Raw genomic sequence first — 11744 nt, 5'->3', positions numbered from 1 at the left:
ATGACTGCAACGGCAACCACCTCAATGTTACCACTATCTCTCTAAACTCCATCGGGGACTGCAGCATACAGCCTACATTGACTGAAACCCAAGATATTTATATACAATTACTTCAACTCTCAGAATTTGAATTTACCAACGTAAGGCAATGCAAGGTGCAAATAACTCGAATTGTATATTACTGCGGCATGCACTCTCACACGTCGGCAGTGCATAACGGATTCGCCGAATACCTCCATGAAACAACCGACCAACAATGTGCAAGGATGCACTAAGATGGCACGTTTTCACTCGGACCACAAAACCTTATAGTTGGTCTAAAGGATAATGCAACAGAAACAAGGTCGCTTGTCCTAGCCGGCAAGCTAACAGACGATGGCAGCTGCCAGGGAACACAGTATGTAGACCCATACGGGAGCTGGGAAAAGGTCGTCGTACAAGCAACAGTGAAGATAAGTTTAAAATCAGCAGTCGTGCCAGTACGGATCGAGGCGAACAAAATTCTACTGAAATCAGGAACGGTACGTACCTTTAGCGAAGGAAACTGTCTAGACGCTGAAGACGGATACACTTATTGGCAACCACAACCACCCTCACCATGCAAATTTGATCAGTACGATGTACTATATGAAGGAATTGCTACAAAGATCCAGGAAATAAGAACCAACAGAGAATCAGCACAACCAGTTTACGCACTAACAACGCAGGAAGTAACATTTGCACTGACTAAAACCGGAGAACAGCCACTGTGTGGATATACCCTACTATCCACCGAACACCCCAAATTGTTCCTGTTAGAAACAACAAGAGGAAATACGTTCATCTCCAAAAGAAAGACAGCAGTCGAAAACTTGGACATATTCGCATACGTCAACTCAAAATTCATTTACGTAAAGAAACATATTAAACGACAAATGACAACATTGTACCATGATATATTGACACAAAGATGTACCACGCAGAAGAAACTAATAGAGAATGCTTTAAGCTTAGCAATCTTACTGCCCGATGAATTTGCCTATACCATAACCAAAACTCCAGGACACATGGCCTTGATCGCAGGAGAAGCAGTCCACATAGTCAAATGCATTCCGGTACAAGTAAAAGTACGACATACAACAGAATGCTACTCGGAACTACCCGTTTGGCAAGGGAATCGCACCGCGTTTTTAACGCCAAAAACACACATTCTAACGCAACACGGAAACCACAGAGAATGTAGCGCGGTACTACCTACACTATACAATATCGACGGACTCTGGCACAAATTCGTACCAAAACCCATGGAAACAATTGCACCACAGGAACTCCGCCCGGACGTACGTCAAACGTGGCAATATTCAGCACCATCGTCGTTGGCCACGAGCGGAATATACACCCAAAAGGACCTTGATGCACTTCGGGACCACGTCATGTTCCCGGCAGAAAAATCTGCAGTTTTGAACACATTGGCCAGAGGAGCAACAGGAAAAACAATCGTCCCTGGAACAGTAAACATTCTGGGAATAATGGACGAAAACACATTAACGACAATAGCAAAAAATACCGTATCAAGCTTATGGAATGGTTTTATGGAATTTGGAACTGTCAGTGCAGCAATATTTGGAATACTTGTAATATTTAAACTAATCAAGACGATAATAGATATAGCGATACACGGATACCAGTTACGTGAAACTTACGGATGTGGAATCGCCCTATTAGGAGCAATATGCGGCTCAGTTACCCACCTGCTACTACACCTCAAAGGAAAACGAAATATCGATGATCAAACGGCACAACCTAGAGGAATATCGATAACACCAGTAGTCACTCAACAACCAACGCCTTCTACATCCGCCTTGAGCGAACTCAGAGACACCATCAGTCAAATTTCCTTTGGAAATTTGAACTCCAAGGGCGGGGGTGTCACGTCCCGCGCTCCGCACGCGCCGTAATGAGAACAAGAAAACTATTGTATACAAAACGCGCGAATAAAGATTTGAATACACAAACGAACACACGGCGCTACGAAATTAAAGGAAGGATTAACAAAGCGAGGGGCGACTAATAAATCCAATCAGTATAAAATAAAATAAAATAAATAAAACCAGCTAACGGATTGAACGAGTTACGAACCAAACAAATAAATCAGGAAATAAGAATAACTACGGAAAGGGAAATAATTGAAACGCCAGAAATACGAGTATATATATAAATATATTTTAATCAATCAACTTGAAGAGTTACATATAAGTATAAACATATATGCTAGGCACGTAATAAATTAGTATATATTAGAGTTAGCGCTTATAATACTATGCAATAAATACAATATTATCAATTTATGAAATATAAGTATATACAAAGTTAAAAACTAATACATACAATATTGTATTATTAAAGAAATAAAAGTTACATTGTCAGAAACATATATATATGTGTGCGCATTCTATTAAACAGATACATATTCGAAACTAGCCTACGTTCCGGTAAAGAATTATAAAATAAGAACTACATTACGAAACATGCATGTCTATATATATTATATTCTAAACTAAATTACTATTAATGTACGTTCGAATCGACAATCTAAGATACAGGCTACGGTCCGGTAAAGAGTTAAAAAATAAAAACTACATTATGAAACATGCATGTCTCTATACAAACTTATAAAAATTTATATTCTAAACTACTACTAATCTATGTGCATTCTACAATCTAAAATACATACTTAAAACTAGCCTACATGCCGGTAGAGCATTATAATATAAGAATTACATTATGAAACATGCATGTCTCTATATAAACATATAAATAATTTATTTTTCTAAACTAAAACTACTATTAATAATCTACAAAAGAAATAGAACACACAACGCAACACTTGGGACTAAGCGACAACCTGTCGATAGCCCAAACGCTCAAAATAATTAACACCGCAACGACTTGAGGAATTACATACAGAAATTCTATCATCAAACACAAATATGTAAACACACATTAAACGCACAATAATCTAGAAACAAAACCTTCAATACTATGTTGTCACACTACAAGATATATATGTATATATGAAATCAAATGATTGACACATAACCTCAAATACACAACACTATATCACTAAAGAATCTGAATGAAAATCACTTTGCCAGAAATATATACATATATACGCGTGCGTGTGTGTGTTCTATCTTATTAAAAGAAATTAATATAAAATAAATAATTAACATTTCATTTCGTATGAACACTATATGGGCAAGAGAGATATGCATATAAATACGTATATATATATATATATATATGTATGTATGTATGTATGTGTGAGTGCATATGTTTTATATTATCGAATACTCTATGAAATAAACTACTCGAAACAATAAATAATGCAATCAAAGAATTACAAAACATTAGCTATACTGAAGTGACACACAACATAAACATATATATATACGTATATTCACACGAGTTATACTATTGTCACTTTAAAATAATATTAATAAATAAATATTCTAATTGCGGTAGAATAAGGAAAAAACGAGCGACAGACGAAAATTACTTCGATATCAAACAAAACTAAAGACCCGTCACTAAAACTTTACTGATGACATTTATGAGCGGCCATGTTGGATTTACACGCGTCATGGCGACAGGAATATTAGGGATTAATGGAAGTCAGGCGCGAGAAACAAATCATGAAAACACATTGTTAACACTTTTCTTTAATAAATTTTATGGGCAACTACAAATGTAAAAATATATATATATATATTTAAATAAAAGGGGGGAAATATAAAATTAAAAAAATTAACAAATGTAAAATAGATAACCTAACACTATCAGACTAGAAAAAAAAATATATATATATATACACATATTGAACACAAAATTAATAATAATAAGGAACATCAAAACAGCGAACCAACAAAATTGAGGCAGCTACAATAAATCAAAATCGAAGCAAGGAGCTCCGGGATAAAGTTCGCTGAACTCACACATACACCAATAGTGCACAACAGGGGAAATCCCCTTTCTCCCAGAAGCACGGTGACGAAGATGCGCCTCCAAAACCTCTTCGGAATCCCTCTTTCGCTTGGGCTGGAAACAACACGGTATATTTTAAATAAAACGAAACAGGACGAACCAAACGAACTAAAAATAAGACTAAATACGTACCAGGGAAGTCTGGAAAGGAACCTCTGATAGAAACGACTCAGCAAACATGGTTCGAACGTCGATCACCGAAGCCTAAGGAAATAGCAAAAAAGGGAAAAACAATCAAAATCACAAAACAATCTTAATATGCAAACATCCAAACTTACGCAAAACAATTCGAAGGAGGAGGTCTTTGTTATGGGAGAGCAGCGGAGTTGCGCGTGTTGCCCGAGCAAACTTTAAAATGATAATGATGCTGCAGCCACCAGCCCTTCCACGCGCCGAAGAAACACCGGTAATTCCCACGGTACAGCACGTGGAAGTTTCTCGCGGAACGGACTAGATCAGCGTGGAATGCTTCAAATCTCCTAGACGCTAGCTCAGCGGAAACACAGGACTGATAAAAAACTAAGTCGAAATATGGAATTTACATTTTGTCACGTACGATTCCAAGAAGCCCAAACTGCAACATCCCGATTCCCACGGAAGCGTACCCCCAGCGGACCACCACCCCGTGGGGGATGGCATTATAAATAAGCGATGCAACATAGCGCGGCGTTCATTATTCGTGCATTATTCGTTCTTTAGTTCTTTATGCGTTCTTTAATTCTTTATTCGTTCTTCAGTTCATTATTCGTTATTCTTTGCGTCTAGAAATTTGTATAAGTATTTGCGTTTCGGGGTCTTTAGTTTTTCGATAAAGAGAAGAGAGTCGCGATTAAATAAAGTAAAATTTTAAGTCTTCATTACGATATCAATTCAGTTAGCAAGTCACTCAATTTGTATCGAAATAGTTTAATAAAGTAAAGGTTGATAGAAAACTATATTCGAGATTAAATAATAAACCCAACAACCTTCGACGATCACCGGGACAGCTGGAGTGATGGCACCAGATAGCACCTTTTCCTCAAGGTAAGCAAATTAAATTTAAAAAACTTTCTTCTTCTCTGGCAATCTCGTTGTCCTCGAGAATTGAATCAAAACCTCCTATCATCGATTTCATTTACGGTTTTAAAGATAGAAATATTGCTTAAATTTTAAACAAAGGAGTTGTCCGTTGTGTCGGCTTGTGCGAACGGTGTTTTCAGCTACTGAAACACCCACTGATCTTCGCATTCCTCCTCCCATTGTTGGTAAAATATTACCCATCTTTGGGCAAGGCTTGCGAAATCACACAAGTCCCGCTCAGAAAGGACTAATAAATATATCGTCGGGGTCAATTGAAGATCAAGAACGATACCGGTATTGCTATTAACCGATATTCTTGCCATTCTTGCATGCGATTATAAGGAAGATATAACAAAACAATCCCCCCTTCGGGAAATTAACCAAAAGATCGTTCGCTGTGTCGGCTCGTGCAAACGGTGTTTTCGATTATCGAGAACACCCATCGATCTTCGCCTTCCTCCTCTCACTGTTGGTAAATTATTACCCGTCTATGGGCAAGGCTGGCGAAATCACACGAGTCCCACACAGAGAGGATCGTTAGAATTATCCTCGATAGCTAAACTCAAAAGGCAAGAAAATCGTGGCGACAGAATCCATCGGGGTAAATGAATTGAGTTTCGGTCTTAACAGCGAAATTAAAAGAGAAGAGGAAGTCAAACGAAAAAATAAATTTATATAAAACAACAAACAATCTCACATTCCTATCTAATCCAGCAACGCTAAAATATATATATCTAGCTAATCAAATATATATATATAATAACCTAACCCATTTCACATTCAAGTAAAAATCCGTTCGACGAGGAAAAATATTTATTGTACCCAGCTTTAATCCTCTCCCGCGCTAGTATCCCTGCGCATAGCAGGTTAGCCGAAAAGTGAAATTCGTTTCCCAGTTGCATTAAGCGTCAGTAAACGCTACCCATTAAACGCTGTTACGCCATGCGGCTTGCCATAGATCATATTCTTCACTGTCGGTCGCGGCACTATAATGTCGCAGACGGATCGTCGCGGCTGCCCGGCAAAATAAACATTGTAGTGGCAAGCGCATGGTTCATTAAGCAGAGCGACCTCCAGAAACGTCGATTCGTGGCCGTTATTTTATCTGGCGTAAAAGAATGTGGCGTGATCCGAAGGTAGTGGGGGTCGCCTTCCAGAAAGAATCAGAACGTTTCGAGAAGCCAAACAGTCTACACACATCTTGTATCGCGCATTACATAGTCACATTTCTTTTTGTTATTCCATTTAGATTTTCTAGTTAATAAGTTGTGCAATAAACATTAATTTAGTTGTGTTGATTCTGTGAGATTTCATTGAACTACCCTTATTATCATAATCGAAATAAGGGAATCGATCAGTTCGTGGCGTCGATTGTTCAATCGTAACGAGAACTTACAACTCTCGTTGACGTGATATCTCGCGATCGCGTCTCTCCGCGAATGATCGAAACATTTTGGTCCTTCGAGCCGGATCACGTGCCAGTGAAGAGTGCACTTACCAGTGACCACACAGTGCCACGTGACTTTATCAAAACCAGCAGCGGAAGCAGGAGCATCCAATACAGCCAAACCAGTGACGTCAGGCGCGTCATCTTCGAAGAAGCACATCCCATTGGCAAGGGAACGCAACCACGCAGCCTTCCGTCGCAGCTGGACAATCATCAACGCAACGAATTTCACAACTTAACATACACGCGACCTCACGCCGCACGACAGTAAGGTAAGCTCGTTCCTTATTTCAACCATCTCCTATCCTCGGCAACGATGACGAGCGAAGACCAACTCATCTCTCTGCGTCGGAGACGAGGCTATTGTAGCGGCCGATTCACATATTTATCGAATCGACTGGACGAGTACGAGCAATCTGAGAGTCAGCAAAATTCCTTATTAAAGAATTACGAGAAACAACTGACCGAAGTTGCGAGTCAATTCGAAGCGATTCAACTCGAATTAGAAGTATTGGACGAGGAGGAACAAGCGCGCGGCTTCGAAATAAGGGATCAGTACGTCGCGGTAGACACAAGGCTACAAAATCTTCTGAGGAACGCGCAAACAGCTTCGCCGTCGACATCCATAAACCCTCCAACCTGTGCATCATCCGCAAGTTTAAATCCGATATCCATTAAATTACCAGATCTTCGGCTCCCTACCTTTGACGGAAGCTTAGAAAAATGGAACACGTTTTATGATACCTTTTCCTCCACAATCGATAAAAATCCTAGTCTCACTGACATACAGAAATTCCATTATCTGCAGTCCGCCCTGCAAGGAGAAGCAGCCGATTGTTTAAACGCGTTACCCCTTAGTAATGTAAACTACAGTCAGGCTATTGCCGTTCTCAAGGAAAGTTTCGAATGTCCACGATACACAGCTTTCAGTCACTGCATGGCAATAATTGATTATCCAAGGATAACCAAGGAATCTCCAACGGAATTAAGGCGCTTAGTCCACACATTTAAACAACACATATATGCATTGAACAAATTAGGAGAATCCTACCCCGATACCAGTGCTATGCTCAACAGCCTCATCCTCTCGAAAATACCACTAAGTATCCAAAAGCAATGGGAAATGACGCTGCCCAACAACGAGGTGCCTCCGTACATTCAGTTACTAAACTTCCTAGAGAGATTAGCACGAAGCTCCAGACCGATCACCACGGTCAGACAAACAAGAGAATCACCGGAACAAACTACTCCTATCCGTCAACGCGCATCACGAGGGCATGTACTTACGGCGACACAGGTTACTCCAACATGCCCCATCTGTCAAGGACCACACCCCATTTGGAGATGTGACACCTTCAAAACCAAATCCCTTCGCGAACGCATTCGGGAGGTCAAAAGGGCATCACTATGCCTCAACTGCCTCGGGAAAGGGCACACAACGAAGCATTGTTTCGCAGGATCATGTCGCGTATGCGGAGAACGACATCATACAATGCTGCATAGGACAAAACGCCATTCAGGGTCTCGTTCCAGCACGTCCAGCCCGAAATCTTCCCCATCAAATAGCCGATCCACAACACCTTCTTCGCCACCCTACGTATCACCCACTCGTCGCAAAAGGCACACAACAGACCACAGATCGGAAACACCACGAACAGCCGCGTCTGCAAGTCCACCGCCCAGTGACAAACGAACACACAACCAATGACGCCGACGATCGACGACTCCGTTCATGACCGAACATATCAAACCAATAGCATCCGAATTACTGTCCAATGATCTAGTCATCACAGCGCAGATTAATATTTTGAATGATAAACAGCAACCAATCCGTTGTCGAGCGTTGCTCGACACCGGATCCAGTATGAACTTCATTACCGAGGAATTAGCAAAATCGTTAAGGATAAGGCAAAACAAATGTTCGGTCCCGATCGGAGCTCTAGATACCTTGACAACGACCTCTAAGCGACACATCACGGCCACGATCACTTCCACTGACGGTACATACACGCGGACATTAACGTTCCTTATCATTCCAATCATATCAACCTTAATTCCCAGCGAACCCATCGATCGTTCGACACTTGAGATACCAAAAAATCTCAAATTGGCCGATCCACGATTTCATTTACCAGCTCCGATAGATGTACTATTAAGCTCAGGTTCAACACTCGCGTCGATGTGTGTGGGACAAGTCAACCTCACGCAGCCAGACGAGCCTGGACTGCGTCTGCAAAAGACGCGATTCGGATGGGTAATCGGGGGGAGTCCAACTTCCCAAACCGCTACAAACATATTTCACACACCCACGACGACTTTACAAGCAGACCTCGCGCGGTTTTGGGAAATCGATGAAGGACCCTCAATCAAACATATCTCAGAGGCAGATCGACGATGCGAAGAACACTTCCAAGCCCACACCCGACGCACCAGCGAAGGACGATACATCGTCGCTCTACCTTTCAACGATCAGCTTCAGTCACTCGGATCCTCTAAAACGCTGGCGAGTAAACGACTCGCCTCACTCAATCGCCGATTCCAGCACGACAAACGCTGCGAATCAGAATATCGAACGGTAATACAGGAATACCTGGCGTTGGGACACATGACGAAGGTCAATGACAACCACTCCGACGACAACGGATACTATTTACCCCATCATGGCGTGACCAAAGCATCGAGTCAAACCACCAAACTCCGTGTAGTTTTCGACGGATCGGCACCAAGCACTACCGGAACCTCCTTAAACGATACACTTCACACAGGACCCAAGTTACAGGAAGATTTATTTTATATATTAATTAGATTTCGCGCTCATCAATACGTACTCACCGGCGACATCGAGAAAATGTATCGGCAATTCCTCGTACGACCAGAGGATCGGAAATATCAAAGGATATTATGGCGCAGCGCGAGTGGAGAAACAGAAACATATGAGCTTAACACTGTAACGTTCGGTTTATCCGCAGCCCCGTATCTAGCTATTCGGTGCCTCAAGCAACTGGCAGAGGACGAAGGACATCGATTTCCACGTTCAGCACAGGTACTGCAGCGGGATTTCTACGTCGACGACGCTCTCACCGGAGCTGAAACGAAGGACGAAGCCCTCACGCTCAGAACAGAACTCACCAATTTACTTCAACTGGCCGGCTTAAACATACGAAAATGGGCGTCAAACGATAATGACTTATTACACGGACTCTCCTTAGAAGAAACAAATCACCAACATTTTTTGGGCGACTCGCAAACCTTGAAGACGCTGGGAGTGTTATGGAATTCATCCGACGACTCTATTCTTTACTCGGTCGAAGTCAAACCCACGCCGTCTCGAGTCACGAAACGAATCATCAGCTCGGAGATTGCAAAAATTTACGATCCGCTCGGTCTGCTCGCACCGGTGATTGTTCGGGCCAAGATGCTACTTCAACGAATATGGTCGTCGAAAATCGATTGGGATGAATCACTTCCGATCGAGTTACATACAGAGTGGGAAAGGTACTATGCCCAATTACCCTTATTAAACAACGTCAGGTTCCCACGCAAGGCAATAATCGAGTCCGCAATGGAAATTGAACTGCATGGTTTCTGCGATGCCAGCGAAAAGGCTTACGGAGCCTGTATTTATCTTCGAACCCTTAACACCAACGGCCGTGTTTGGACCCAACTTTTAACCGCAAAATCGAAAGTCGCCCCACTCAAGTGCCAGACCATTCCTCGGCTCGAGCTGAGCGGAGCACTCCTTCTTACGTCCCTGATGTCGACAATACAACAAGCCCTATCACACAAAATTACTCGAACTATCTATTGGACCGATTCCACTATCGTCCTCCATTGGCTCAATACATCACCTCACACCCTTAAAACATTCGTCGCTAACAGAGTCTCCGAAATTCAAACAAAACCCAGCATCCGCGATTGGCGCCACGTTCCTACCGACGACAATCCCGCGGACTTAATATCACGCGGCCAAACACCCGAAGAGTTTCTGCGCCCAACCATCTGGCAGCACGGTCCTGCATGGCTCTACCAGTCGGAAGGCTATTGGCCGACATGGGCGCTAACACCGCAAATTGAAGTACCGGAGCAGAAGGGGGCGATTTGTCTGTCCACAAACCCCCCCGATTACTGTTTGTTGCAAAGGTATTCATCCTGGCCCAAGTTGATACGAATCATAGCTCGTTGCCTCCGTTGGAAACAGAAAAGGAACCGAGCGGCACCTCTAACCGTTACTGAATTACGCATAACGCACAATAAACTGATAAAATTGTTGCAAAACATCCATTTCTCCGAGGAAATTCGCACACTCCAAAAAGATCGGAACGCGGCGATAAAGGGTAAGCTCACGCGACTCAATCCGTTCATAGACAAGGAAGGAATATTGCGAGTTGGGGGTCGACTCAGTCATTCGTCGATGACCTTCGCCCAGAAACATCCCATAGTATTACCTAAGTCATCCGTTACAACACGCATCATAGACCACGAGCACAAGATCCACATGCATTCCGGAACGCAGGCTACGTTATACGCAGTAAGACAAAGATACTGGCCCGTTGACGGTCGAAGTCAAGTATGGCGGGTGATCAAAGGCTGCGTCCGCTGCTGCCGCGTTCAACCACCGCCGGTAGAATACGTGATGGGTAATCTGCCGGAGGCGCGAGTAACGGAATCTCGCCCATTTACAAACGTCGGCGTCGATTACTGCGGGCCGTTCCACATCAAGGAAAAACGAGATCGTAACCGTCGTCAGATAAAAGTATACGTAGCCATTTTCGTATGCCTAGCAATTAAAGCGGTACACATCGAGCTCGTTGACGATCTAACTAGCGAAGCCTTCATCGCCGCTCTTCGCAGATTTATCGCTCGACGAGGCTATTGCTCCACCATCCATTCTGATAACGGCACCAACTTCAGAGGAGCAAGCAACGAATTACGAGAGCTTCACGATTTATTACAATCGGACGATCACAAGGAAAAAGTAACCGCATTTTTAGCCGACAAACAAATCGAATGACGCTTCATTCCCCCTCATTCGCCGCATTTCGGTGGGCTATGGGAAGCAGCGGTGAAGTCATTTAAACGCCACCTCAGGCGTGTAGCCGGCAACGAGTTACTCACCTCTGAACAATTGAATACTCTTATCATAGAAATAGAAGCAGTCCTCAATTCCCGCCCGCTAACTCCTATCTCCACCGATCCAAATGATCTCCTAGTCCTC

General features: G+C 42.7%; 1 protein-coding gene and 1 long non-coding RNA gene across 2 annotated transcripts; one reads left to right on the top strand and one right to left on the bottom strand.

Moving 5' to 3' along the window:
- Positions 1–4010: 4010 nt before the first annotated feature.
- Positions 4011–4633, bottom strand: LOC117237250. The gene is made up of 3 exons (XR_004493980.1): positions 4302–4633; positions 4156–4227; positions 4011–4077 (listed from the first exon to the last, which is right to left on the bottom strand). It is a non-coding gene; the product is annotated as an uncharacterized LOC117237250 (long non-coding RNA).
- A 3628-nt stretch (positions 4634–8261) lies between these two features.
- LOC117237245 lies at positions 8262–11540 on the top strand. The gene is made up of 2 exons (XM_033501009.1): positions 8262–8529; positions 9499–11540. Exons 1-2 carry the CDS (start codon positions 8262–8264, stop codon positions 11538–11540), a joined length of 2310 nt encoding a protein of 769 aa, XP_033356900.1.
- Positions 11541–11744: the final 204 nt, after the last annotated feature.

The sequence above is a fragment of the Bombus vosnesenskii genome, unplaced genomic scaffold (assembly GCF_011952255.1).
Source record: "Bombus vosnesenskii isolate JDL3184/JDL3185 unplaced genomic scaffold, Bvos_JDL3184-5_v1.1 scf7180000013364, whole genome shotgun sequence".
In the NCBI taxonomy this organism is placed as follows: Eukaryota; Metazoa; Arthropoda; class Insecta; order Hymenoptera; family Apidae; genus Bombus; species Bombus vosnesenskii.
Note: the sequence above shows the minus strand (reverse complement) of the source record. Positions and strands in the feature narration are given on the sequence as shown.

Bases quoted from the DNA above. Each gene is read 5' to 3' on its own strand.
- LOC117237245 (XM_033501009.1), top strand. From the start codon at position 8,262: ATGACCGAACATATCAAACCAATAGCATCCGAATTACTGTCCAATGAT. The intron at 8,530-9,498 runs GTACATACACGC...GTTTATCCGCAG, and splicing joins CACGATCACTTCCACTGACG to CCCCGTATCTAGCTATTCGG.